The sequence below is a fragment of the Rhinichthys klamathensis genome, unplaced genomic scaffold, assembly GCF_029890125.1.
Source record: "Rhinichthys klamathensis goyatoka isolate OS25496 unplaced genomic scaffold, OSU_Roscu_1.1 h1tg000176l_1, whole genome shotgun sequence".
NCBI lineage: Eukaryota > Metazoa > Chordata > Actinopteri > Cypriniformes > Leuciscidae > Rhinichthys > Rhinichthys klamathensis.
This window is the reverse complement of record NW_026606705.1, coordinates 2,314,907-2,341,022: the sequence shown is the minus strand read 5'-3', so window position 1 is coordinate 2,341,022 and position 26,116 is coordinate 2,314,907. Positions and strand designations below refer to the sequence as shown.

The window sequence follows — 26,116 nt, the reverse complement described above, 5'->3', positions numbered from 1 at the left end:
ACACGATTAATGTTATTTCATAAACAAAGTTCGGGAGGAGCACGTTCAAATAATCAATCCAATCAACTTGTCATCAAACAATACCATGTCTAACGTTACCCTATCAGCATGAGAGGAAGCATATTCACTCTAACTCACCTAACACTCCTCGACAGTTTTTCTGCATCCCTCCACCACCCTGAATCCTCACTCTTGGCTTGTTCTTTCACAGCCAGGAATACAGGGGAGTAGGCCTACTCTGGGTTCGGGCCGAATACCGATCACGGAGCCCTCTCCTCGGACAGCACGTCATATACGCATTTATTCTATCTGACTTATTTGTAAGTGTGAACTCGTGAAATCTCTATTCTCCAGCGGCAGAACTTTGTTGTAAACGAATTCAACCCAAGCGCTCTTTGGTGACGTGAGGATTACGTAACTGCACCTCATCTGTCAATCATCGTATGAAGCCCGCCCTGGCAATTTGATTGGTCCGAACATTTTTTGACTGATCATAATTACTCCTCAATGGATCGAGTCCAGACCGAACTTCCCGACCAAAAATTGTTGTGGGCGGGGTTCGGGCTGGCAGCCAGGCTAGTATATACCTTTATTTTATCAGGAAAAGAAGCACATTGAGATTAAGAATCTCTTTTACAAGAGCGTCCTGGCCAAGACTCACAGACACAGCTCGTTTGAGTTTAACAAATAACATCCATCAATACATACACATATACACACACAAGCAAATCCAATCAGTTTCAATCAATACATAACTAGTTAAAACATCTACAGCCCGATGTTTCATTCTCCAAATCTTTTAAAGCTATTTTAAAAGTGTCCAATGAAACCAGCTACCTCAGTTTCAAAGTACTTTGCAAATTATTCCAGGTGAAGAGAGCAGCAAATTGAAATGCCTTTTTCCCCAATTCAGTACGTACTTCTGGAACAGACAGTAAGAATAATTCCTAGGACCGTAGGCTATATACATACATCTGTTAAAAGTATGTTTGTAGCTAAAGATATGAAGGAAGTAGACCCAGGATAGATTTATAAATAAAAACATGCCAGTGTTTTTGTCTTCAGATGGACAACGCAGACCATCCAACCCGAGCCTACAACACACAATGATGAGTGAGGGTTTTAAGATTTGCACCATGATAAACTGTCTAAAGCATGCAAACACTGTGAAGATGCATGCATATATATAACATCACCATAGTCCAGTACAGACATAAAAGTGGCTGCAACAAGCCTCTTTTTTGCCTCAAAGGAAAGACAGGATTTGATTCTAAAGTAAAAACCCAATTTCACTTTCAATCTTTTGAGGGCCAAATGAGAGAGCGTCATCAATTAAAATCCCAAGATATCTACACTGAGACACAAACTCCATCTCCGAGCTTTGGGACGTAGTAATAGGCAGAAGATTATGAGGGATTGATTTAGATTTAGAAAACAACATGAATTTTGTTTTATCAACATTTAAAAAACTAGTTTTAAAGGAGCTGTATGTAAGAAATGTATTTCAATTAATCATAAAATGACCCTGAAATGTCACTAGACATTAAGAAATCATGTACAATTCAAATACTTATATCACTGACAACAGTAGTCCGGCCAGGATATTGTCATTTAAAAAGTGCAGTTGCAGCCCTCAACTGATGTTGATGTTGTCATGTTGTGTTTTGGTCTGATGCTCCACCCTCCACCTATCTACCAATCACGAAGTCAAGTATTGTTGCGGCATCCGGGTTGCCAGCTCTGCTCTAGTTACCGCAGCTGCAGCTCGTCACGTTCCTGCTGGATCCTGCAGCCGATCTGGCAACCTCGAGTCAGGGAGGAGGGGGAGGGGATACACCACTCTACAGTAATTTGAAAGTGATTGCAGTACCAGTTTTGGCCACAATCTTACATACAGCTCCTTTAATTCAAATAAGTTACGCTGAACAATATTAAATGCAAGCTGTAACTGAGAAAGAGCCAGTTATGGTTATGATGGTTCAGTTCGTTTCTGGACTGATTATCGAAGGGTTAATGCAGTTATGAAAGGAGATTCGTTTCCCCTTCCTCATATGGAGGACTGCGTGGATAAAGTTGGTTCAGCTGTGTTCATTACTAAGTTAGATCTGCTTAAGGGTTACTGGCAGGTACCCTTAATGCCGTTGAAATTTCTGCGTTTGTCACTCCTGACAACCTATTAGGATACACTGTTATGGCTTTCGCCCTTCGAAATGCTCTGGCCACATTTCAGCGCCTTATGAATTCTGTATTAGCCGGTGTTTCTAATTGTGAGGCATACCTAGATGATATTGTGATTTATTCCTCCACTTGGGATGATCATTTGAAAACTCTTCACAATGTCTTTAAAGACCCACTCCGATGAAAATAATGTTTTTCTAGGTGTTAACATGTTCTTGTGGCATTTTTCTGATGTTAGAGGACATATCTTGAGAAAAATAAGCTCAAAGTTGTATTTCTGAGTATTTCTACATTCAAATGGCTGTGAATCAGTAGCAGAAACTAAAATTCCGGCTAAAATAGACTGGAGTTGTGACGTAGTAACTCCACTGGGCGGGGCCACAAGCTCATACTCCCCTCCAGCCACAAGCTCATACTCGCCTCCGCCCCGCCCGCTCAGGTTCTGAGGAGTAGAGAAGACGATGGCGGATCAACACCTACGTGCGGTAGCGGGTTGCAATGCTAAGAGGAGAGATAGTGGTATTAGCTTTCATGCTTTACCAAAACATGTTGCTGTGAGAGATAGATGGATTACGTTCCTTGGTCACGGCAATGTTAAAAACCACACATCGGTTTGCGGTCAGCACTTCACAGAAGACTGTTTCACCAACTGGCAGGAGAAAAAAATGGGCTTCGTCAGTAAATTGTTTTTGAAGCCGAATTCAGTGCCTTCCATCAAGACACCATCAACTGGACACCCTTTGTCTTTACCGGTAAGTTTATTTTTTTTCTGTCGGGAGCTAGTTCAACGATCCCGCCTGTTTGCTAGCACAGTGCGGCCAAAGTGGCGCTTTTTTGTCAGGAGCCAATCCAACGATCTCCGCCCACAACGCAGAGGCGAATTGCTAATGAGCTACTGCCGCTCTGCTGAAGCGAAGTCCCAGAAAATGGCACAGGTTTTGTGATTTTGGCTAAAAATGGCATAATCATAATTTAAAGACCACTGGCAATGTTTAAAAATAGCTCAAAATATGATCGGAGTGGGACTTTAATCAAGAGGCAATCAAGAGGCTTTCAAGAGGCTTTGCATACCATTAATCTGGTAAAATGCGAGTTTGGTAAAGCCTTACCTAGTTTGGTAAAGCCTTTGTAACTTACCTGGGAAAGCAGGTGGGTCAGGGACAAGTTTGCCCAGTTTCTGCTAAAGTGCAAGCTATTCTAGAATTCCCTACGCCAAGAACTAAAAAAGAGCTGAGACGGTTCTTAGGCATGGTGGGTTATTATCGTGGCTTCTGCAGAAATATTTCAGATATTGTTTTACGAATCTCTTATGAATATGCTCAGTTAATCTCTAGACTTTGTTTGGTCTGATCTTTGTCAAACAGATTTTGATTCAGTTAAAATTTTGTTACGTAGCACCCCTGTGTTAAAAGCCCCAAACTTTTCATTGCCTTTCAAAATTGAAGCATTGATTGTACAAGAGTTTAATATTGAAATTTGTTATAAGAAAGGAAAAGAGAATGTGTTTGCAGATGCGTTGTCACGCTCTGTACAGGAATGACGTTGACTCCTAGTGGACAGGGTGTCACGGAATTATGTGTAATTTCTGAATTATGTGTAATTTCGTATTAAAGTAACACCAGGGAACTTTTGCTCTCGGGGTGGGGTCCCCCTACAGTTGGGAAACAGTATTATCCTCTAGACCTCTACTACTGTCGTAAACTCTGTCATCCTACATGCACGTGCAATTGTTGACAACCATGATAGCCCTGGTCGGCGTGCATGTTAATCAATGAGTGCATTCACACCGGGAGCAGCGCGTGAGCGTCGAGCAGGAGCGGCGCGTGAGCAGCAGTGAAGCGGGGGTTTCGACGTCGAATCTGTTTTTGCTGCATTGCTCACGCTAAATTAAAGTGAAAGCACACTTTTGATGGACAAAAATAAATATGATTTCACACAAAAAGTGCCCAAAATGCACAGATTTAGCATGTCTAGTGAGTTTTAGCAAGAACGTGAGTAGGCAAAAAAAAGAAAATAAAGACTCTAAAATATTTATAGAAGATTTAGGCTACCCGGTAAAAAACTTGTTTTTAATTATTCAGTTTGGGTGAAAGTTGTGTATTATATACATATATATATAAAACTAAAGTAAACTAGCCAGAAAATATTATATAAACGTTTTTTTAGTTCATGTAACGTTAACACACACAGACAGCTACAGGCTAGCACCCAAATCAAACCCGAGTGTGTGGTTTATTTGTGTTTTGTTTTTATCCGCGGAGTTGCAGTCTTGTAAACATCGAAAGTATGACTGAAACTAATAGATTGGAGCCATTTTTTGGGTTGTTTTGTTGTATAACATTTAACTTATATGCGAATGTTGTACACCTACCCATTACAAACTTTCAAGACTATCAATGTTATAAAATGACCAACTTCTAAAAACAAATGTATAGTTGTCTTTGTAAAGAATTGCTCGCTTATATATAATGCCGAAGTCACATTTCAATGTCTTTGGAAAGCAAGAAAAAACACAAAATGACTTAAGCAATTATGCTATGAGGCTAACCATATGTAGCTTTGGAGCTGCTGCTGTGACACTGTACAAACACTTCCAGTGTGAATACTCTCGCGCGTCTGTAGTTACGCTGACGCGCTGCTCAAATGCCGCTCACGCTTGCGGTGTGAAACCGATGTGTGAAACGGCCGTAAGGCTGCATCGAAAGGTAACTTCGCGTCTGCTGCCATGTTTGATCCATAGGTATAAACAAACTGCAATCGATGTGTCGCATAGACGCGTCATCGTCTTGCTGCTCCCTCCCCGTTCTGTGATTGGTTCCCTAAATGAGGCGAAAATTTAGTCCATGGTATCCATACTGCCTTTCAGCGTGAATAAAATCGCGCTGCGGAAAGGCAGCATGGGGAAACCCAGACTAGAATTTTGCTGGACTTTTTTGAATATTTTGTTTATTATCTGTTTTGTTTGTTATTTTGGGCATTGGGTCTTCCTGAAGATTATACACCCATGGGTTTATGTTACTCTGGAAATACTCAATTTTACATATGTTTATTTTCCTCATCTTAATTAAACGTTTATCTTTTTCTTGAATTTTGGACTCATTGGTATCTTTTGGTCTGACGACTGGGTGTGGGAGTCATGTCTATTTTCTTCTATTACGATTTAACATAGATGGATCGTAATAGTTAGTCACTCAATTAATTATCTTGTGCTTCGTTCCCACCCTTCTGAATTATGTTCCATTGATAAGGAGTTATCATAAACTACGATTGTTTAGTTGTGCTATCTTACAATCAGTATAAATGTATGGAGTCGCCGATGTATCGGTTAAAACTTGAAGTGGCTATGAGGTCTTAAAATGTGTGGCAGGGGTCTTAAAAAAGGTCTTAAAAATTAAAAAGGTATTAAAGGGGTCATATAATGGTACATGCACTTTTACAAGTAGATTGTACTGAAATGTGTGTTGGCAGTGCCTGTACACAACCATCATAAAATGATAAAAATCCACCCAGTGTTTTTGTTTTAATCTCCTTATATGTTTTCCCCTGTCTCAAATCGAGCCGTTTGAGCGTGTGAGGTCACACGGTCGGACGCCCCTCCCACGATTGTCGATTGACAGCAGCGATTCAACACAGACCCGCCCTCGCTCGTGAGCGAGCTGTCAATCATAGTCTGCGCGGACCGGCGCAGTCATTGTTGATATGCTGGAGCACTGTCTATGAGCAGAATGGCGTCTAAGCGATTGTGGTGTTCTGTTCTTGGGTGTAATAACGAACACAGCAGTCATTTTAATGTTCCTAAATCCGAACCGCTGAAGACGCAGTGGCAGAGTTTGTTTTCGAAGGGAATATTCCCCACGAGCAACGTCAATGCTTTCATGTTTGCGCAAATAATTTCTCACCAGACTGCTTTATAAACGAGGGTCAGTATGAGCTGGTTTTGCTAAGAAGCTGCTCATGAAAAAAGGATCGGTACCAGCTATTCGTGTTCCTGCTGAACCTCTAGAACAACTGAAGTGAGTGTAATGTTTTATTAAACTTTATATTAATATTTTTTTTGTATTAACCTTTGCAAATCGCTAGCTTCAAGCTTCACAATGAATGCGTCTAAGGTTTACACTTAGGGTACATTACGGCATGTTTTCTATGTATGATGTTCTCAATATAATTCATAATCCCACATTTATACTGAACAACGCGTTATGGTTATTGTGTTACAAACGGTGTACGCACAGAACAGAGGGGCGGGGTGAGCAAAGATCATTATCATTTAAAGTCATATGCACTGAAACAGCGTGCTGAAAACAGAGCTGTTTTTGACCAAGTAAAATAAGTGTTTTCTTACAAAACTAATGAGAATTTTTAATTAAAGTATATTACAAACTTTTAATTTAGACCCTAAAGAATCATACTAGCTTGTACAAAAATGGCATTATATGACCCCTTTAAATTTAATTCCGTGATTCCTGTATATACCCTGTTGGAGAAACCGTCTGTACCATGGCTCAGTACATAGACACGCTGTGGCTGAATGGATCTTCCCTTACCATCTGTGAAGTTTTTGTCACAAACCCCGAGACAGATGTGATGGAGGATGGCACAGGCTGTGATGACCTGAAATGATAAAAAAAAATGATATCCTCTGAAAAATTGGCATGGGTACCCTCCGTATAGGGGTAAACTGGCATGGGTACCCTCCGTATAGGTGTAAACTGCCAGGATACACTGACCTCCTGTACAGTGGGCTATAGCGGAGCACTCGTGCGCCATGCACTGACCCGGGCCCACGAAGGGGTCTCTGTGTCTGGCCAGCCCTGGAAACCCACGGCAAACTACCTCCAGGTCCTCTGTGGTGTTCGGGAAGTGAATGACTTGGTGGCGAATAGCCACCACCTCCTCAGCAACTCGGTGGACAGTGGAACCGGACATGTCAAACACTCCGGAGACGCGACCCTGTATGATGTACCACACGCCAGTCAGAAAAGAAAGACCAGGGTCTCAATTGTGGCAGCCCATCCATGTCGCCGTTCACTTCTCAACAGGTCCAGCAGCCGAAAATCATCATTGAAAAACCTGTCCAGCACTGGGACGTTCAGATTTATCCTGCAGTACAGGGGTCTGGTCTGATTTAGGGAAACAAAAAAGCAGATTGTGTAGAGCTATATGATAAAGTAATTGGTGGAAGAAATTTTGAGGTACTTTAGAGAAGCTACTTTTATTAACTACCAATGCCATATTGGGGAAAACCTAATAGTCATATTTAAAACCTTACTTAAGTAAAAGTGTTATCTTGCATACTCTAATGTACTTAAGGTATCAAGAGTAAAAGTAAAGGTGTGTATTCTGCAGAACAAAACCCCTTGTCAGGGTTTTTATATGGTTTTGCATTAATATTACAGCGTCACTACTGTGTATGTTACATTTTACTTCTGAATATGTTCATGGTTGTTAAATTTAAAGTATGTTATATACTGTTGGGTTGTTTAATGTACAACAATGCATCATATTGTAAAAGACCATGTTTTTGTAGTGTTGCTGTCCTGTGCTGTCCTGTGTCCTGTCCTGTGTCCTGTGTCCTGTGTCCTGTGAGATCTGTATGTGAATACTTAACAAATGTACTTCCTTACAGTCCACCACTGGTGCGTCCCAACTCCCATATCAAAGGCTGCATCCGAAAGACTTGGACCGGTCAGCCCAACGGAGGACTATTCTTGTTGCACGTGAGCCACGACGGGACATTCTACCAAACTAAACTGTGCGAGATCTTGTACAGAAACAAACATGGATGTCAACAGACTGTTTCCTATTTGCAGTGCAATTTGTGCAGAAAAAAAAACTGGAAAAACAATGCCAACAACACTTGGTGGTTTTACTTATGAAACGTTAAACATAACTTGAATTAATTTTATATATATATATATTTTACAAATGTAATGTTTGTGTCTACATTAGGCTATAGTTAAATTAATATATTCAGAAACAAGGGCAGTTATATAGCCTACATAAGCTACCATTTTACATTTTCTGTTTAACTTTTATTAGACTCCAGGTCGAAATAAAAGAATACTTAATATTATTTTTAAAATGAGAGGAATCCCTTATATTGGAACACCAGTATATTACGACACCCCTAATCCAAACACAGTTTCTCCCCTAACAAATGCTTAATTTGGAATAATAAAGACAATAAAGACAATAAAGACAAAAGACTCTTTTTAGTTAATTGGATTAGTTATTTTGTTGGTTTCACAACTTTTGAACAGTAATGGTCATTTGCTTACTTATTCAGAATTTTTAGGAAAATTTAATTTTATGTACCTGTCAAGGAGTGCATGAAGAGTGGAGATTTGTCAAATTATTCTAAGATGGTTATTATTTAAAAAAAATTTGTCTTTTAAATTTATACCTTCCAATTTAAGTCTGGATTAAGTTCAATTTTCTATATAGTTTTCTAGCAATATACATTCTGAGGGAATGACATTAATCACCATAATGCCATCATTTGAAATCTTAGTCTTAAATTGGAAGGTATAAATTTGAAAGACAAAAAAAAATGTAATAATAATTATCTTAGAACAGTTTGCCAAATCTCCACTGTTCCTTTAGCCATTGGATTTTGGAGATCAAAATTTTAGGATGTCAATTGGAAAGAGACCTTTAAAATCTTTAGATGCTTTTGTATAACTAATACAATTAGGGAGGTATCATTAAAGAATGCTCACCGGGTTTATCCTGTAAAAGTTTGCAAAGTTGTGTAAAGATATCAACTTGAAATGTGTTCATTTATTTTATGAATGTATTTCCACAAAATTATTTTTGTGTGATTTTGGTGTTTAAAAATAATACAAATAGGCCTATTGTAATACAACTCTCAGAAAAATATATTTTCTTTTTTTATAATAATAATGTTGACTTTAAAATGTGGTATATTGTAAACTTACCTAGTATTTATGAAAAGTGTGTATTACTTTATTATAGAAATTTTTTTCTCTGTTTTTAATTTTTCTTTTTATTATCATTGTATTTGTTTCTTCTACTATTTGATTTGAGCTAACTGATGTTATTATTGCCTTTCTATGTTCAGTTTTCAAAAGATTGGAAGCAAGCAAATACATGCATTGTACATACATACTTTTGTTTTAGAAAGCAGCGTGTGAGCAGGACTTTTATTTTGACCTGGCGATATGACGTCGTAAGATTGCGCCGCGCTCCTACGTCTGTTTTGTTTTGGCTGAGGAAAGGTTTGTGGTTTTTCCAGCATTTAAGGTGTTTAAATCGATAAAAAAAAAACAATTCAGCCAAAAGTAAAGTTTTTACTAGCTATGTAAAATGAGGGAATTATTATTGAATATAATATTGCAATGCTTTAACTAACCAATTGTTTATTTTTGTGAGTAAAGCTCATCTGCACAGTAACAGAAAAGAAACAGAGAAGGTGCGTGTTATTTCGCTTATCCCTATGTCTGGTTATCGTAAACGAATTTGGCTACTGACATGTACTGATGAGAGAAAGGGAGCTTTTCGGAAGTCCGAGTCCACTTTAATCAATGCTTCGCAACATTAACACTTTTGAAGCACGCACGCTGACGACACATGCTGGTCAAACCATGTGTAATGACAACTTTTACGAACCAACAGCAAATATTTTGGTGGAAATATATTAAATGTAATCAATAAATACAAATATAAGTCATAAATTTGAACCGTCGCTGTATAGTTTGTTCTTTTATTAATTTGCAGAGCTAGTTTTGAGTGTTTTTTTGTCTAATCAGGTCATTTAAGATCATTGACCCACTCTGACTGACTCTTACCAGTGTGCTGACTACCGAACCATGGAGCTCCCTGAGATTTAGTTTTGATCTGTCTGTTCTTTCTTTTAATTATTCTCATCTTAATCATGACAGCGTGTCTAAACTCCTGGTGACGCAGCTGAGATCCATGTGACACTATTATAAAGATGGCGTTTATTAAAGAGGAGAGTGAAGACATCAGGATTGAAGAAGTATTCAGTGTGAAACAAGAAGATACTGAGGAACAAACAGGTTGGTTTCATTCTCAAAACTGAACTCTGTCAATTATCCCTTATTAAAATATTGACCTCTACAGAAATGAATGATATTTTTGAAAAAGTGTCATATGAGCAGTGGCGGCTGGTCAATAGGGGCGCTGCCCCCTTCAAGTTAGTCAGAGATGAAAGCTACATTAACAATGTTAAATATATCACAAATTAATTGTAGTCGCAGTTTTCGACTGTTAGTCATTAAAATTTATTTAAAAAAAATCTAAATTGTATTTCGTTCATATGTGTGTGGGACGCTGGCCAAATGAGTGTGCATGTACTAGGTCTGTAAACTTTTGAAAAGCATGTGACTTGAGGCTGAGCTCTAATTGTCTTGCGTCACATTGTCCTCGGGTCGCAGCGCCCTGCGCCACAGACCCTCTCACTTTTGATTTCAGCGAATCAATGTTGTTTTTATATTTTTAGCCTCATGTGATTGGACCGTTCTCAATGACTCCTATTCCCGCACAGTGGCTTGTCAATTGACTGGTACTGATCAATGTGGAAGCCAGCAAGCCCAATTTCTCTTTGAGATGAAAGAAAATTCCGTTTTATCTTTACAAAAATACCCTTTTACAAAGCGTTCACACAAAGAAAAAAAAAGGATCAAGGAGCTTGGACCAGATCAACCCAACTTGCAAATTCAGCAGCAGTCAAGTAATCGCGGGCGAATTTACACTCGGGCCTTCTCCAGCACTTCTTACGGCAAGCGGAGTTGGCTAGCTGGATGCAATATAAGTCATGCCTTTTATTGTTTTCCCTGTTTGCTGTTTCAAAATCCTGGCACTGAAACATCGTGGACAACGACAGGGGTACGTGACTTAAAACACCTCTCAGAAAAGTGCAAACGGCATGAAAGTAGCCGCAGCCATCTTGACAACGCTATGAGGCTACAGTTTATCGGGAAGCTTAGCATTGCTGAACAGCTAGATGAAGGCTACAGGATTGGCATTAGAAGACACAATGAGGAGGTCGCAAAAAATCGGCACATCCTTTCTAGAATAATAGACTGTGTGAAATTTTGCGGCGCGTTTGAGCTGGCTTTGCGTGGCCATGATGAGAGCGAGAGCTCGGATAATCCCGGGATATTCCGCGGCTTGGTGGATTTCGTTGCTTCCCTTGATGGAGTGTTGAAAGAGCACCTTGAGAATGGCACTTTGTTTAAGGGAACCTCGAAAATGGTGCAGGACGAGCTGTTGGACTGTATGTTGTCTGTCGTGAAGGAACACATAATCAAAGAAGCACAGAGCAGCGATTTTCTCTCCATCCAGGTCGACGAGACCACTGAAATCGCCACACAGTGCCAACTTGTGCTTGTGCTGCGCTACATTGATGCCAAAAGCAATGTCCAGGAGAGGTTTTTTGAGTTTATTCCACTGCATTCGGCTACAGCTGATTCCATCGCCACAGCACTGAAAGAGCGTCTCGCTGTCATCCTTCCTGAGGATCAGAGGGGTAAACTCATCTCCCAAGCATATGATGGAGCCAGTGTGATGAAGGGTGCCACTGCAGGTGTTCAGAAGAAGATACAAAATGTCTACCCAAATGCCCACTACATCCACTGCTACGCACATCAACTCAATGTAATAATACAACAAGCCACTTCTCACATACCCAAAGTGAGAATTTTTTTCTCTGACCTTGGAGGATTTGCCAGCTTTTTTTCGAGATCACCCAAGCGCACAGACGTTCTTGATAAAGCAGTGGCCCATCGACTACCAACTTCAAGCAATGTTAGGTGGAACTTTCACAGCTGTGCCGTCAATACCGTGTTCGAGCACAGGGAAGACCTCATCCGCTGCTTTGAAACCATACGAGACTCGGGTGACTTTGACCCTGTTACCGTCCGAGAGGCAGGAGCCTTTGCCATGCTGCTTGAGGATCAGGATTTTAAGTTCTTTCTGCAACTTTTCCACAACATCCTACCGCATGTGGAACTCCTCTTTACTCGACTCCAGAAGAAAGACATCGATTCGGCCCACATCAAGAGGAGCATCCAGCAGTTCCAGCAGGACATCGAGAAGATCAGGTAACAGCTATATTCCTCCTTTTGCGATTTTTGTTGTTATTATTATTATTTATAAATGTTCTTATTCCTTTGCAGGGATTCTCACCCTTCCCTGGTTGACCAACGCAGTGCAGGTGGTTCTCAAGCGAAGAGGCGCCGGTCGCTTATTCCAGAGGTCCATGAACGGATTGCAGCAGAGGTGAGTTTTATTGTAGTCCATATTACACTGGAGTATGGTTTTTATTTTATTTGTTTTATCTTGCACTCCAACATTTGAATTTTAGATAGTTTAGGCTACGTCTACATTAATCCGGATAGATTTGAAAACGGAGTATTCGATTCAAAACACTCTCCGTCCGTTTTCAAGTGTTTTCCAAAAGTTTCTCAAGTTTCTCAAACCCTCATAAAAGCTTACTGCGATGAAACAGACAGAACAAGACATAATGAAGTTATCATGCAATTCCTCTGGCAGGATCATTTTATTTAACAAAATATCTCACCATTCACTGATGCGTCCAGGTTGCTCTCATTCACCATATGTTTGGTCTAAAACGCAACTGCTCTCAAGTTTTGCCGCAGGAAAGCAAATGCGAGTGAATTTTCTGTCATCTTTGCAGGACTGTGATATGAAGAGTGTGCAAAGTAACATATTTTAGCAACTGTGTGAAAGTGAATAACACAAACTTACTTGCGCCATCGTTTTCAAATACCTCCTTACATGAGAGTGTAGGGGAATTTACTGAAACGCACATCTCTTCCTCAACAAAACATGGATAGTGTCAATATTAAAATGGCTCTCATTAATACTCGTTCAATATCGAACAAGTCTTTTATTCTTAATGACTTTTTTATACCACAATCTTTGGACCTCTTATTCATCACTGAGACGTGGCTGAACCCCAGTGAACAAATGGCTTTGGGGGATCTGACACCGCCAGGCTACGACTTTCTAAATTTCCCACGGATTTCAGGATGTGGCGCTGGTGTCGCTACTGTTTTTAAAAACTCTTTTAAATGCAGAATGCTGCCTATGGACACGTATTCCAGTTTTGAGGCCCAGTTGTTAAAAATCAACATATTGGGTCCTGTTTTCTGCGTACTCGTCTACAGACCTCCCAAATTAACCCTCTGGGCTTCTTCGTTTAGGGGTTACACTTAGCTTCCTCCCGGTCAAAAAAGACCAAAGCCTTAAAATGTAACTTTTTTTCCCCCCCAGGAAAATTTATTTATTATTATTTAAAATTTTTAACGATTATTATGATACTTTGCATTAATTATATAATTTTTATGAGCTATTTCTTCCATTTATAATTAATATATATATATTTTTAATTATTATTATAAAAAAAAAATGTCAATAAATGCAACATCTCACATCAAAATAGGGTGCAGGCTGCAGGCAAAAAAAAAATTCAAGTGAATAGAGCGCCATCCAGTGTCTTTAAAAATATATAAATGTGTGTAATGTCCTTAAGGGCCTGTAGGCTGCCTATAGCTTCCTATATATAAATACATAGAAAGGCTTTTTGATTCCTATTGTTGTTTTAGACATGATTTCTTTATCTTATTCGTTTTTTTATTTCGATATATATTTAGATATTCTAAAAGACTACTTTTTAATTTTTTTTAACATTTTTTTTAGATGAGTATCAGGTTTTGCATTATGATTGATTACAATCAAACAATAACAGTTGGTTAGAAAGGGAACACAATGCAAACATTTTTGTTACTCAGTATTTGATCATTAAAAAATCTAACAAAATAAGGTATGGATAGTGATAATTCAAAACACTTTATACAGACATTTTGCAATTAATTGGTATTTTAATTCTATAAATGGTAATAAAATAAAAACATCAGAAGGGAACAGCAATTATGATCGATCAGCAAAAACATAAAATAAAAACAGCAAACAATCATAGGAATAAAAATGTAATAATAATAAACATTATTTTAACTATATACATACAAACTGTAATTATTTTATTTATTGTTGCATATGGAATAGATATCAGGAACTCATATTATCCTAAATAAGAACAAACAATAATTATCAAACAGTGAATTCATCAGTAAATTGAAGAAAAATAATAAAAATGTAATAATAATAATAAATATTATTTGAACTATATACATACAATCTGTAGCCTAATTATTTTTCTCATTACTGCAGATGCAACAGATAGTGATAAAGTGTCTCTTGCACACAGGAAGTTTGCAATTTTGGCAGATATTTCTAGTTTTCACATCCTCCGGCCTGCACAATAGGGCTTTGACTTTTGCCCAAAAATCATATTCGAAGCTTGTTTGTTTATTAATATTAATATTCAAATATTTATTAATAATATTTTGAGTTTTGACCATTTAATGCCTCAGTAAGACCTATTTTGGTATCTTTATTTAAGTTTATTTAAGTCTTACTTATTAAGGTAAGTAAGACCTAAATTTAATTTGTATATGTTCTGTCCACCAGAGGGCAGTGTATCACTCAATGTCAATAGGCAAGCAATGATGTTTTCACAAGAAAAAAACAAACTGTCACGATTGTTTAAAAAAAAAAATTGTATTATCATTTATCATCAGACCCTGGAAACACAAACAGTATGCACAGCAATATGTGAGCGTAACAGATTGTTTCGTTTACATGTTCTATCAGCCAGCCATTACTGACACATTGTTTAGCGATCTGACTGCAATTACCAATAGAACAAGGCACTTTGAGATGTAAATCGAACACTCGGGATGCATATCCTACAGGTTACAAACCCGTGGGAACGGATTGCGAAAGCATAGGCAAGGTTTATGAATTTGTGGATACAGATTGCAAAAACTGAAGGCACAAATCTGAGAGGGCGGATTAGAAACTTGTGGGTACGGTTTAGATTCTGTGGGCACGATTTGTTAAACCGAGGGAACAGTTTGAGAATTCGTGAGTACAGTTTATATACGGGCGGATGGAAAGCAAAACCATTGCCACGGATTGTTTTTTTGTTTCTCCCCAATCTCGATCGATCATGTAGATTAGAACACTTCGAATTAGAACTCGCCATTATGGGCTTTCTGGCTGGCTGTGAGAGAAACAAAAAAACAATCCGAAAAAAAAGACAAGGTGATTCACATTTTCTGGCTCTAGAGAAGAGCGTTGCTTTGTGACTATATTCCCCGCGCTGGAAAACACTCGTTCGGCCCTCACAGATGTCCCGCATATTGCCAGGTAGCCGCGTGCCAGCTTGGCGAGATGGGGGTACTTGGGGTTTCTCTCCTTCCACCAGGACAGCGGGTTGCTGTCAGACGGGGGCGGGTGCTCACGTTCGTAGGCCATCATTTTAAGCAGGGCTCTAGAGTGCGACCAATTTGGTCGCACATGCGACCAAAATTTGTAAGAGTGCGACAAGAATTATTCGTAGGTCGCACCAGTGCACCTAACGTTCTCACATGATCGCATCCGCTGTCTCTCCACAAACGAGTCTTTTGTTCTCCTTGCACGCATGGTTGGATCATGTCGTGGTCTAAACCAATCAGAGATAGAGATTGGGCGGGTCTTTGCCTCTGATTGGCTGTGGTTCAGATATTCCTGTAGGACTAAAATGCTCCGTGCTGACTGTGTGATTGAAATAAATTGCGACCTGTCACCTGAGCACCAGAGAATCAGTTACGGCAATCAGCAGCATCAGCTAAATAAACGCAGGAAAACAGACGACGAAGAAACTTTTAAAAATGTAGGCTACTTGAACTAGGTAAAAAATATTGATTTCTCGATTTTAATCGATTCTCATTGATTTTTACGAACCGTTGGGCTATGCTGTTTTCAGTTGATGAATGGAACATTGTAGCGAGCATCCCATCCAATACATCGCAATAATCTTTGTGCTTTGTTACTATTGATATGAAACAAAGTCTCAGATTTCAAATTAGGCCCATTTTCTTACGAAATTCAAAAACATAAATAGTGTTTTGGCGCTGTGGCGTGAGATCGCTCTGGCCAACAAGCAGCGCGGAGCGCACATGATCTCCTCTTCCGCCTTAATAATACCAGTTACAGCGCGAAATAAACATGAACGAGCATTTGAAAGTGTGTTGAAAGATAGAGTACAACTTATCGAAATCCGTATCATTCGCATGGAATCGCTCAATCAGTGTTTCAACCGTGGAAAGACGTCAGTAAAACAATTGTAAACAATGTAATGTAAGGTCACATTTACCTAAAAAAAAAAACATATCCATTGACCATAAACTCGTTAGCTAGCTAGAAAAATTAACTCTAGAGGAGCATTGTGCCTAATATATGCACCATATTACATATGCATTATAATTTTTAATGTTTTTCAATATTTAATGCATGTTGGTTGAAAAAAATCTTGCAAGTTTTTATGCAGCCACCATTTAAAAGTTTATATTTCATATAACTTTTTTATTATTATAAAAAAAAAAAAAAAGTGTAATTTAAGTGTTTGTGTACAAATCAGGTAATTTTTACCTTCAATATTAGTAGGCTAATGAAGCATAGTGGGCTACAACTGACTCCCAGTTTACAGCATTAGTTGAGATTTGTTTTTCTTAAAGAAATTTTGCCATGTATTGTACCTGATATCCAAAATAATCAATATTGAATCGAATTGTGAAATTTGTGTCAATACCCTGCCCTAACTTGAACAATGTAAAAACAGCACTTTTTTTTTTTTTTTTTTAAGATTTATATTTTTATATACAGTGTAATTGTGCTTCAAATATAAATAAAAAAACTACTCCTTATTCTTGTTTAAAAGCATTTACATAATATATATGAATATATGGAGCATGATAAAAAGGTGACCTTGAAATTGTGGCGTTAAAGGCGATGCGAGACGAGGAAAAATTTGAGTGCACCTAAATTTTGTGCTGGTGCACCTAAATAAAAAAGTTAGGCGCACCAGTGCAACCTAGGCAAAAAGTTAGTCTGGAGCCCTGTTAAGGGTGCTCCGATTGATCGGTCGCCGATCATAATCGGCCGATGATTGCTTTGGGATGTGTGATCGGCGGTCTCTATAAAGGCCGATCAGAAAAGCCGATCAGATGACGCAAAACTCGCGAGACAATTTTTTTAATTTTTTGCCCTGGTAAAAATGGCTTCACTGGTCTGGCAATTCTACAAGGTGTGTGAAAAAACTATTCATTAGCAATCTGCAATGTGTGTACCATGCCGCGGCCGCTTGTCAAACTGTGCTGCCTCTCTGCTCAACCCGTAAATAAATCCATTGATCCGCAATTTACCTTTGAGTTCTTCAATGGTCTAGTGGGAGATCTTTTGTTAACGTGTCAGAGGTTACGGGTTCTAATCCGCACTCGTACATATTTTTTTTTCTCTCATCCAAACTGAATATGTTCATCAGTGGTTACAGTTATATTATCAAGCAAGGACACGTTTGTGCTTTATTTTGTGATTTCACCGGAATGAAAAGAGTCCGCAACGGCGATAGATTGAAGCGCACGTCCGAGTGAAGACTGCGCGAGGCACAGAGCACTGTATCCATGCAACTGATCGCTGCGGCAACGAGCGCGCAGCTTGAGTTCAAAAACACATTTTAGTGCTAGATTTCTTATTTAATAGCGAACTAAATGAATGATCTGCTAGTTAACTGAAGATGTTTTATTTATTTATATTAGGTACATGGTGGGACAGACTTCACTGGATCTAAAAAAAAAATCAATCTAACCATAGATGTGACCAGTAGTGGTGGCTTTCTTAATCTGTTTAAAATAATTTTGCAAGGGTTCTTCACACACACACAAAAAAAAGGTTTCTCTACCTCTCTCTTCCTCTCTAAATGCCCACAAAATCTGACTAAGCATCCCAGAAAAAAGCTAAGTTATAGATACAGATATGGAAGTTGTTAGTTTTTTTTGTTGCTGTGCACTTTACTACCTGTGGTCCTTTAAGTGTATTAGAAAAACTGATGGCTGACTGACTCTAAACTAAAAACAGCAACAAAAAAGGCTATAGCCAAAATAATGTTTTAAGTAGTCAAAAGCTAAATTTAAAGACTCAGATGTTCTGTCTTTTATTTATTTTATTTTATATTCTACAGGAAAGTTGTATGTCAAGCCCTAAGCTGCTCCCAATAGCCAAGCTGCTATGTTAATACATGTTGCTTGCAAATAAATACACAGGTGTCAATTCATGATGCAGTGTCTTCTCTTAAATGTAATACTTAATGTGTACATTGTTATTAAATATAGTTTAATAAGTAATGCTACATGATAAAAAGAAGTCTTCAAATAGACCCTGTAATCGGTTATCGGTATCGGGTGATACAGCTTCCAGTAATCGGTGATCGGCCCCAAAAATCCTGATCGGAGCACCCCTACATAATTTCTTTTTGGAACACATCTTCATTCGTTCTGAGTCTGACTGTTAAAAATAAATGAGTTTTTGTTGTGTTGTTAAGGCTACTACCTCTTATGATGGCAGTTTCCAAAAATTCGCTATAGCAAGTTTGAGTTATGAAAGCCACTCGATAATTTAAACGTTTTTGTATTATTTATTAATTCATTATTACCTTCTGCCGAGTTTTGGCAGTACACATCGCCAAAGAGGTCCCCCATCGCGCTAAGAGCATTTTTTCCTTGCGATGCTGATCCGTAGTCGTGGCGTTCTCATCTTGGCATTCCTCTTCGCATGTCTCCTCATTGAGCTCTGAAAGCTCCCTCTGAACCTTATCTCGCACTGCCTGCCGCGACTCTTGTTCCAAATGAACCAGTCGGTGAAAACGCGGGTCGAGGTAGCTGGCTGTGTTCAGTAGCAAGAATGCATTTTTGTCGGGGCCATATCGCGCCTTCAGATCAGTTGACATCATTGTTTTCATTTCTTTCAGTCCTGCCGAGCCATCGGTGGAGGGCTTGAGTTGTGTCAGAAACACATACTGCAGGTGGAAGACCGCTGATGCTGTTGGGTAGTTTTTTGTTGACAGTGCCTGGGTGGCTACTTTAAACGGCTTCAGCAAGTCTTTTTTACCTGCGGAACAAACACACAATTAATAACAAGCAGTTTATCATAGCACCACTAACGTTAGATTGCTAGGACATTTTTTTTGTAGTAAATTACACTGGGCAAACCAAAAGTAACATTACCTGCCGGATGAAGAAGGGTTGGCTCTCCACAGAACATAAAATATTCATTTTATTTAATTTTTCGCATTTATGAGAAAAAACAATGTTACGTGACAGTTCTCCGTTAAGGACATGACCACTCTGTGAAAGTTTTAAAGCATCAGTGCCGCTTTCAGAGACCTCAAACAGAAAGCACAAAGCCTTTCGTTAAAGTGAATTTCGTTTTGTATTAATTGTATCTTAATTTTAACCAATGTTTCATCAACCAATTGCCTGGATTTAATAAATAAGAAGTAAATATAGCAGACAATAGATAATCATGACACGGAGGCGCCGGCATGTGAACTAGAGCTCGTCTCATAAATGAACCGAAACTCAAATGTAGTGGAGTAGAAAGTATAATAATTGCTGCAAAAAGTAACAAAGTAAAAGTCAAAAGTATGCACTATTGATTCTACTTAAGTAAAGTAGGCTACTACAGAATACAGATACGTGAAAAATGTATCTTTACTTGAGTAAAGTAACGAAGTATGTTAACATTAGGGACATCATATTATTAGACCCAACATAATTAGCCAACGTACTGACCTTCTCCATCAGGGTCCACTCCACACTGCTGAGCTCCAGACGGCTGAGTTTCTTCTCCATTATCACCGCTGCAACTGGGGCTTGTTGATCAGCTGCCCAACAGATCATATCGTAGGTACTGTTCCAGCAGGTGGGGCAATCGTTGATGAGCTGCACTGGTTTGAGACCAAGGAGCTTCTGCTTGGACTCTAGGATACTCTGTCTGTAGGGGAGTGCTTGAAATGCTGAGCGGCAGCCTTCAGGCGACTGACTGTTGTTGCAACGGAACGCTCTCCAAGCCCCTTTCTCACTGCCAGGTTAATTGTGTGAGCCATGCACAGGATATCCGTGATCCCCAAGTACCTCTCTACAGCATTGACATAGTTGGCTGCATTGTCTGTTGTGATGGCAAGCACAGACTCCTGCTCCACTTGGTACTCTCGTAGAATACTGTCGATGCATGTGGAAACATTCGCTGCTGTATGAGCGGTTTGAAGCTCAGACGTGTCCAGGATAACATTTCTCATCTCCCAGTCTTCGTCGATGAAATGGGCTGTGACCGTAACATAGGACTCGGTAGCCAAAGAACTCCACCCATCAGTGGTCAGTGCGAGTTTTTCTCCACGCAGCATTTCCCTTATGCCACCTTTGGTTGTGTTGTATAATAGCGTTATTTTACCATTCATGGTTCTGTAGCAAGGGATCTTGAATCTTGCCTCTAGCTCATGGACGAAAGCTTGAAACCCGCTCCCATATATAACGTTAATGGGCCTCATATCTTCACAAACGAACCGTGTGAGCAAATCTGTCGCTCTATTTTGACGGGCATATGGGAGGCCTCGTGAAGGAGATAGCAGCATGGAGTCGATTCTGGCCTGCCTCGCCCCCGATCCCGACTCCTCTTCCAGCTTCCTGGGATGTAGTGTTAACAGGTGGGCTCTCATATTGCTGGTCGTTGCGTGGTAGGTTAGTTTGGTCCTACACACTTTACACACCACTTTGTCTTTGCTCGTGATGTTTCCCTTTTTTGGGAACCCAAAGTAGTTGCTTTTTAGATTTTCAGGAGTGTATATTTCGAACTCCTCAGGCGTGTTTGTAGGTGCTGGCGCTGCCATTGTTTTTGTTTACAGAATAGGCGCGCTTAGTAACCATGACATTAACGTCACCTATGACGACGCTATGCTAACGTTGGCCCAGATGACCATTAATAGCCTTGTTAATGAACTTGCGATTTACAACTTCACCAGGCGTGAAAATCCTCGGAATTTGAATTGAAAACAACGTTTCAAGCAAACCCATTTACAAAAATAAATAAATTCACATAACATATTCTAATATTAAAGGCTGCCTAGTATTCGTTCGAATATCTTTTTTTAAAATATATATTCAAATTATATTCGAATAACGAAGTTCGGAGTCAAAGCCCTACTGCACAATTGGCACCTTTTTTTCTTTTGGGGAGGTTGTGTGCACGCACCGGCAGATGAGGGACCAGCTTCCTCATCTCTGGTATCCTGGACCTTTTTCAGGAAGCTCACAGAGGCTGGTGTGCGTGGAATGTTTTGTCGCCTTTGCATAAAGGGTTACACCAGCGCTTTCCCCAGCTCCTCCTTTTGCCTGTCCCCAGGTGGGATTGATCTCCCTCCACAGAACCAAAGAGTTGTAGGCCGAGACATCAATCATATTGAAAAAGATAGCCATGGGCCAGTGAGCTGTCTTCCGTCCACATTTGTATGTTGAAACAATCTGTAATATTACACAAAAATGTACAACATTTTAGTAAATGTTTGGTCATCTACTTGATAATGCAATTTACTTTTTTACCCAATACATTTCAAGTTCAGTTTATAATTTAGCTTAGAATATAAGTTATTATTGTACAATTATTGTTAGCATTGAACAAATACAAAGTACCACATACTAGATTGTCCACTCCGCCTTTGGTGGCGTGGTAATCTAAAATCATCGCTGGTTTTCTGTCCTCGCGCTCGCTGATTGCTGCATCCTTGTGTGTGGTGCTCATTAGGATGACGTTCTTTTTCTTTTTAGGGCAGTATGACACGATGGTGTGTGTCTCAGTGAATGCGAAGACAGATGATAGAGGAGCCCTGTTTCCAGTAGTCACCAGTGCATTTGGGAGCTCTGCTCTGTTTTTGCGCACAGTACCCACCATCCTTTTTTTTTTTTTTGCAAGAGCTCTTTGCCAAGAGCATAGGACGTGAAGAAATTGTCACAAGTGACAATGTGCCCCTTCAGATCCTGTATCATGTCATGCACCACACGTTTTCCCAGGTTTTGCTCACGTTGTGCTCCTGGAGGTTTGCCTGTGTACACCTGCATACTGTGGCAGTAGCTGCTTTTAGCATCACAGGCTCCCCAGATTTTAAGTCCATATCTAGCCGGTTTGCTCGGCATATACTGCTTGAATTGGCACCGGCCTCTGAAGCCAATCAAGCACTCATCCACGGTTACATACAAGTCTGGGTTATACATAATAGGAAGCCTTTCCACCCATTTTTCCCACAGTTCACGTATGGGTGCCAGCTTGTCAGCTTCTCTTCTTTGGGTTTGGGTCTTGTGGTTTTGTCATCAAAACGTATAACACCTGACAATCTGATCACTCTGAATCTTTCAGAGGCATGGTTGCTCGAAAAATTGCTCTTCCCATCTCCCCATGCCACAGGCTTCGTGTTGCTTCGCCGTGTGATTTCGAAACCCCAGCAAGAATGAGAAGACCCATGTAAGCTTCTATTTCAGGCCAGTCAACGTTTCTCCACTGATCCCCATAAACTCGATTCCCCTCCATATTTGTCATACTTACTAAAATTTTCTGAATAGAGCTTGGGAAATACAACTCAAAAGAAGATTTGATGTCTTCGGCTCTTGAAATGGCATACCTCGTGGGACCAGGTGTTTTCCTCATGATCTCCTCTCCTCGTGCTCTTCCTGGAGTTTGTGGTGGAGAAGCTGAACTCCATAGTATTTCTCCATTTTTTGATAGGAATGATGGATCTCCCTCAGGGCCTTCCTCCCCTGAATCATCCTCTGATGGCTGATCCTCGGTCATCTGGAAATCTGTGTCAGCCTCCAAAACTTCCTCTGTGTCTGAAGTGTCATCTGGTTCACTAAATTCTTCATCACTTGCCTGAAGCAAGTATGAAAGGGTCTCTAGAGCAGTATATCTTCTTGCCATTTTTGCTGAAGAATGAACTGTGGACTGTGTTAGCAGGCTGAGGGGAAAGTGACTGTTTTATAAACAAATACTCTGATTTGCCTGGTGGTTACCGAGGGGCAACCTTGATTCTTTGATCTAACCAGTAGCCATAGTAGCAGGCAGGAGAGAGACTCTTCTATTGCAGTCTTACCAGTTCATTTCTCTCTCTCTCTCTCTCTCTCTCTCTCTCTCTCTCTCTCTCTCTCTCTCTCTCTCTCTCTCTCTCTCTGTCTCTCTCTCTCTCTGTCTCTCTCTCTCTCTGTCTCTCTCTCTCTCTCTCTCTCTCTCTCTGTCTCTCTCTGTCTCTCTCTCTCTCTCTCTCTCTCTCTCTGTCTCTCTCTCTCTCTGTCTCTCTCTCTCTGTGTCTCTCTCTCTCTGTCTCTCTCTCTCTCTCTCTCTCTCTCTCTCTGTGAGTAGACAAAAATGGCTCATCTGAGAATGCCTTAAATTGCTGGCCCGTTATCGTTGAATGTGCAAGATCATGCGAGGAACCTTGGAGTGATTTTTGTCTCATCTCTACTTTTCAATAAGCAGATCAGTGCTGTTGTAAAGAGTAATTTTTACCATCTGAGATCAGTTGCTAAAATAAAAACTTTCCTTTCCCATACTAACTTGGAAATTGTGATCCCTCATTTATTTAATCTACGTTAGACTATTGCAACTCATTGTATAGTGGTCTGCCCCAAACTGCATTATCCTGTCTACAACTCCCCCAGAATGCTGCAGCCCGGCTGTTAACCGGATTAAGAAAAAAGGACCATATTTCCCCAGTTTTGGTATCTCTACACTGGCTCCCGGTGAAATTCAGAGTGGATTTAAAAAAATAGGTTTGCCTATTAAAAAATTGCCTTGCAAACCTGTATTAATACTAGTGTGGATTTTTTTTTCTACAATATTCACTCATGACAGTAAAATAGGGCATTCTAAGTCAATCTACTGCAGTATTTCCTCTCAATCAGTAGAAAATGTGGTTAACACCCAGTCATGTTTGGAAAAAAATAATACCGTCATATACAGTGAAACCGTTGATGTACAGAAAAATACCTTGATATGGATTTTTGGTCATACCGCCCAGCACTAATTTATATCAGCATTTTTTAGGCTTCAGTTTGTCTAAAAGATGGTCATTTCATCTTGCCTGGATGCCAGTTGTTCACACAGTCATGACCTGTAACTATGGATACTGACACACACACGGTTTCTTCAAGGTTGGAGTTGGTCGAGCTCTAGGTCTGAACAGGAAACTTTCCCAAAACATAATGATAAGATTTCAGTGAGAGGTTCAGACAATATTCGTTGTTATTCTCTAGTGATTTAAGATGAAAAGTCATTTAATATTTAGAAGGATAAATATTGATTATTAACTTGATTATAAATTACTCAAAAGATATACATTGAATCGGAAGTGAATTTAAGAATCCAACCTTTCAAAAGGTTACTATGCCATGAATATAGGATCAATTGGAGGAATTACATTTGTATTAGTTTATATATTATTATTTAGATGTGACTTTAACTTAAGGATCTATTCTTTGCCACAATATTTGAGCAAAATATTGTAAAATCATCAAAGACATAAGACAATTACAAGTACCCACAGAAGGTAAATGAAACAATGCAGTTTAACTTGTTGCAAAGGTTTATTGTCTTTTTGAAAGCTTCCTCTGTTGTTCAGCAAGGTATTTTATTATTCTAGTTGCACAGCATTTTGTATATTTTACAATATAGCCGAAAGTGGCAATCATCAGGGTCCAAGAACAATGGCTTCAAACATCGAAACTAGTCTCCCTTTATATCTTAAACTGGTCATTTCTAATGTTGCAGCAGAAATGGACATTTTGTCATCACTACATAATTTTTGTTTTTATCCTTCACTGTAGGTCTGCGATACCACACTGAGACACATCATGGAACGGTTCTCCTTCACAAACCACCTTGTTAGTGCCACCTTGCTGCAAGGAGACAGGTTTGAACTGTTCATGGTGCTGTTTCCTGAAGATGCTCTAAACAAGACTTTGAAGGCCTATCCAGTGCTCAATGGGAGTAAGCTGAAGACAGAGCTTAGTCTCATCTACTGCAAGGAAGACTTCAGAGCCTGTTGTGGTGCTGTGGATCTACTCCAGCTGTTTATTGAGAACAATCTTGAAGAAATCTTTTCAGAGACTGTTACTCTCCTAAAGATCCTCATCACCACACCCATGACAACAGCAGAAGTTAAGAGGTGCTTCTCAACCTCGAAAAGAGTTAAGACTTTTCTGAGAAACAGCATGAACCAGGAGAGGTTGAATGCATTGGCCATGCTGTCAATGGAAAAGAAACTGGTGACTGAGATAACTGACTTTAACCAGAAGGTCATTGAGAAATTTGCTAGCCAAAATGAACAGAGGTCGATATTTCTTTTCAAGTAGTGCTGTACTGGCCAGTGTTTGGGCAACATTACAATGTGTGTTTGACATTGTAAACTCAAATTCATTGATTTGTGGTACCTTTATTTTTGCATTTTTAGCTAAGCAGTAATGATACATCATCACCTGTTAAAAATATGTAACAATTGCATTCAGTCCTTCATTACTAACAGTTGGATTTTCACTTTGTTTTTAGCACCAGCCGCCACTGAGAATTACAGTATTTCTGTCTCGGCGAGTATTCATGCAAACATGATCTGTTGTGTCTTAAATGAACGCTTGGTTAACTGTTGGGGAAAAACATCTGATGTGTAACATTATATTAGATCCGTGCATTACAGTTACCATTACACGCAACACAATATACACATGGTTTTCTAAGCTCACCACAAATACATACATATCCTGTGACAGCTAGAACTTAATGCACAAATAAATGCACAGGCATTCACATTTGTTCTCTGCATATATATTAACACGCTGTTGCATTTTTGGTAACTTGAGGCTTATTTTGGCACCGCGTTGATGAGCAAGCTGACGTGTCCATAAAAATGTTATAGTCTACTTTGTACTCTGTGGACGTGATGTAGATTTTAAACCGG

General features: G+C 39.5%; 1 protein-coding gene across 1 annotated transcript; it reads left to right on the top strand.

Moving 5' to 3' along the window:
* Positions 1-9,367: 9,367 nt before the first annotated feature.
* Positions 9,368-25,848, top strand: LOC130092431 (zinc finger MYM-type protein 1). Its single transcript, XM_056260286.1, has 5 exons — positions 9,368-9,416; positions 10,080-10,217; positions 10,661-12,263; positions 12,339-12,441; positions 24,990-25,848. Exons 2-5 carry the CDS (start codon positions 10,133-10,135, stop codon positions 25,515-25,517), a joined length of 2,319 nt encoding a protein of 772 aa, XP_056116261.1. The 5' UTR covers positions 9,368-9,416; positions 10,080-10,132; the 3' UTR covers positions 25,518-25,848.
* The last annotated feature ends 268 nt before the right edge of the window (positions 25,849-26,116 follow it).